This window comes from Tetrahymena thermophila (assembly GCF_000189635.1).
Source record: "Tetrahymena thermophila SB210 genomic scaffold scf_8254766, whole genome shotgun sequence".
Classification (NCBI taxonomy): domain Eukaryota; phylum Ciliophora; class Oligohymenophorea; order Hymenostomatida; family Tetrahymenidae; genus Tetrahymena; species Tetrahymena thermophila.
In genome coordinates this window covers 1-3,900 of record NW_002476525.1, presented here as the reverse complement: position 1 = coordinate 3,900, position 3,900 = coordinate 1, and the positions used below count along the sequence as shown (strand labels likewise).

At 23.1% G+C, this 3,900-nt stretch overlaps 1 protein-coding gene across 1 annotated transcript in view; it reads left to right on the top strand. All coding sequences in view use genetic code 6, as the record gives it.

Moving 5' to 3' along the window:
* Positions 1–3,842, top strand: part of TTHERM_01331050 (kinase domain protein) — a gene marked incomplete at both ends in the record, with an annotated part of 5,591 nt that extends 1,749 nt beyond the window's left edge. The window contains 11 exons of the mRNA XM_001009999.3: positions 1–311; positions 369–427; positions 481–558; positions 613–1,061; positions 1,624–1,713; positions 1,976–2,065; positions 2,327–2,416; positions 2,679–2,768; positions 2,836–3,120; positions 3,383–3,472; positions 3,734–3,842. The exon at positions 1–311 is cut by the window's left edge and continues 158 nt beyond it. Of these exons, the coding sequence (XP_001009999.3) occupies positions 1–311; positions 369–427; positions 481–558; positions 613–1,061; positions 1,624–1,713; positions 1,976–2,065; positions 2,327–2,416; positions 2,679–2,768; positions 2,836–3,120; positions 3,383–3,472; positions 3,734–3,842 (1,741 nt within the window). The remainder of the gene's footprint in view (positions 312–368; positions 428–480; positions 559–612; positions 1,062–1,623; positions 1,714–1,975; positions 2,066–2,326; positions 2,417–2,678; positions 2,769–2,835; positions 3,121–3,382; positions 3,473–3,733) is intronic.
* Between the last annotated feature and the right edge of the window lie 58 nt (positions 3,843–3,900).

Sequence of the window (3,900 nt, the reverse complement as noted above, 5' to 3'; positions counted from 1 at the left end):
TTTAAATATACAACTTAATGTATTTTAGTAGCATATTAGGCTAAGCTAATAATAAGCTACTCATTTATTGTTGAGGTTATAATATCTATAATAATTTTATCATATCATATATTGTAAAAAAGGTTCACTTTAGGAATATCTAGAAAGATAAGGAAAAGAAGGAGAGTTTAGTGATGAAGAAAAATTGAATATTGCAATCCAAGTAATTGACTCTGTCAATTATATTCATTGTTTTAATATTATTCATAGAGATATTAAACCTGATAATTTTTTGGTTTGTTTGTATGGCAATCAACTTGAAATCAAACTATGTAATTTATCCTGATATTTTTTAATTTTTAAAAATAATTTAATCATTTTAATATTAGGTGATTTTGGATTATCTACTTAACTTGAAAAAAATTGTGAATAAATTGAAATTTTAGATGTAAGTCATTTTAGTTAATATACAATTATCAAGAAGTTTTAATATATTTTTAGATGGTAGGAAATTGGGCGTACATGGCACCTGAAATTTTAACTAAAAATAATGATTAAAATAAGATATACTCTAAAAAAGTAATTATTATTATAACTGCTTCTTAATATATACAAATAAATTTTTGTTTTAAGTCGGATTCTTATTCAGTTGGCTTACTACTATCTTTGCTTGACAATTACTTAATTTTGAAAGAATTAACAGGAGCTACTTTCATGAATATGACTTTAAATTAATATGAAGAGCCTTTCAAAAAATAAAAAATAAAAATTAAGCAAAACACTGAAATATTTAAATTAATTCAATAATTAGTTGTCTGGGAAAGAGTCAACAGGGCTTCTCTTTCTATTATTGTTGAATAGAATTCAAACAAATTCAAATCAAACTAAAATGATATGAAATAAATTATATCATAGCATTATTTAGGTCCTTTATAAAATATTGAGGCTGTAAACATTGGATCTATTGCTCCACTACTTTCGGAAAATTAGATTCAAATTTAGGATATCAAGTAAATATAAATAAAGAGTATGGAGGATTTGCATAAAATTAGTGAATTTCAAAATGTCGAAATAAATTTACGGTAATTATATTAAAATTAATTTAAATTGAAATTAAATTTCCACAAATTATCATTTAAGAATTATAATACAAGATTTAATCAACATTTTATATTTTTTCTAGAAATCATTAATGATTTAATATTAAATAATTTATGATGGATACATCCTTTCTATAAAAAGTTAAAAACTTTTAAATTAAAGATAAAATTATTATCTATTAATACAATCTACAATAAAAAAATATACTTTATTATTTATTTAATAATAAAATCTATTGAGGTGATAAGTAAAATTTACAAAAATATCACAATATTATTATTTTTATAATTATTTATTATAATTCATTTTTTCATTTAAAAAAATCTATGTTTAATAATTCTAATTAAAAGGATAGATATATTTTTTATTAATTAAAAATATTAAAATTGATTAATATAATTTGATAAATATTAAAAAATAACTCACCAATTAAATACTTAATAAAATGAAAATTGGTAAGCAAAAGTTTGATACATCTTTTTTTACCATCTTTTCTCCTCAATATTTATTTATTTAATTCGTTATTTATTCTAATAATTAAAGTTAGAATAAAATAAGTGATGAGGGTGCAAAAGATTTAGGCACAGGAATAGCCTAGTGCAAGAATATCACAACTTTAACTCTTGATTTATAGTAAAATTAAATTTATTGATTGATAAACTAATAATTGAGAATTTATTATTTTAAGCTTTTGACTTAGTTATTAGCTAATTAAGCAAGCTTGTCATTTATTAACTAACTTGCTTATTTACTTACTAACCAAATAAAATATAACGAATTTCTTTACTTACTCAACACAACACAACTAAAATACTAACGAAAGCCATCGTTTTTTTACGATCCTTTCTCCTCCATATTTATTTATTTAATTCGTTATTTATTCTAATAATTAAAGTTTGAATAAAATTGGTGCATAGGGTGCAAAAGATTTAGGCACAGGAATAGCCTAGTGCAAGAATATCACAACTTTAACTCTTTATTTATAGTAAAATTAAATTTATTGATTGATAAACTAATAATTGAGAATTGATTATTTTAAGCTTTTGACTTAGTTATTAGCTAATTAAGCCAGCTTGTCATTTACTAACTAACTTGCTTATTTACTTACTAACCAAATAAAATATAACGAATTTCTTTACTTACTCATCACAACACAACTAAAATACTAATGAAAGCCATTGTTTTTTACCATCCTTTCTCCTCCATATTTATTTATTTAATTCGTTATTTATTCTTATATATAAAGGTGGAATAAAATTAATGATGAGGGTGCAAAAGATTTAGGCACAGGAATAGCCTAGTGCAAGAATATCACAACTTTAACTCTTGATTTTAAGTTAAATTAAATTTATTGATTGATAAACTAATAATTGAGAACTTATTATTTTAAGCTTTTGACTTAGTAATTAGCTAATTAAGCCAGCTTATCATTTACTAACTAACTTGCTTATTTACTTACTAACCATATAAAATATAACGAATTTTTTTTCTTACTCATCACAACACAACTAAAATACTAACGAAAGCCATCATTTTTTTACCATCCTTTCTCCTCCATATTTATTTATTTAATTCGTTATTTATTCTAATAATTAAAGTTAGAATAATATTGGTGATGAGGGTGCAAAAGATTTAGGCACAGGAATAGCCTAGTGCAAGAATATCACAACTTTAACTCTTGATTTATAGTAAAATTAAATTTATTGATTGATAAACTAATAATTGAGAATTGATTATTTTAAGCTTTTGACTTAGTTATTAGCTAATTAAGCCAGCTTGTCATTTACTAACTAACTTGCTTATTTACTTACTAACCAAATAAAATATAACGAATTTCTTTACTTACTCATCACAACACAACTAAAATACTAACGAAAGCCATCGTTTTTTTACAATACTTTCTCCTCCATATTTATTTATTTAATTCGTTATTTATTCTTATATATAAAGGTGGAATAATATTGGTGCATAGGGTGCAAAAGATTTAGGCACAGGAATAGCCTAGTGCAAGAATATCACAACTTTAACTCTTTATTTATAGTAAAATTAAATTTATTGATTGATAAACTAATAATTGAGAATTGATTATTTTAAGATTTTGAGTTAGTTATTAGCTAATTAAGCCAGCTTGTCATTTACTAACTAACTTGCTTATTTACTTACTAACCAAATAAAATATAACGAATTTCTTTACTTACTCATCACAACACAACTAAAATACTAACGAAAACCATCGTTTTTTTACCATCCTTTCTCCTCCATATTTATTTATTTAATTCGTTATTTATTTTTATATTTAAAGAAAGAGTAATATTGGTGATGAGGGTGCAAAAGATTTAGGCACAGGAATAGCCTAGTGCAAGAATATCACAACTTTAACTCTTTATTTATAGTAAAATTAAATTTATTGATTGATAAACTAATAATTGAGAATTGATTATTTTAAGCTTTTGACTTAGTTATTAGCTAATTAAGCCAGCTTGTCATTTACTAACTAACTTGCTTATTTACTTACTAACCAAATAAAATATAACGAATTTCTTTACTTAATCAACACAACACAACTAAAATACTAACGAAAGCCATCGTTTTTTTACCATCTTTCTTCTCCATATTTATTTATTTAATTCGTTATTTATTCTTATATATAAAGCGAGAATAATATTGGTGATGAGGGTGCAAAAGATTTAGGCACAGGAATAGCCTAGTGCAAGAATATCACAACTTTAACTCTTGATTTATAGTAAAATTAAATTTATTGATTGATAACTAATAATTGAGAATTGATTATTTTAAGCTTTTGACTTAGTTATTAGCTAA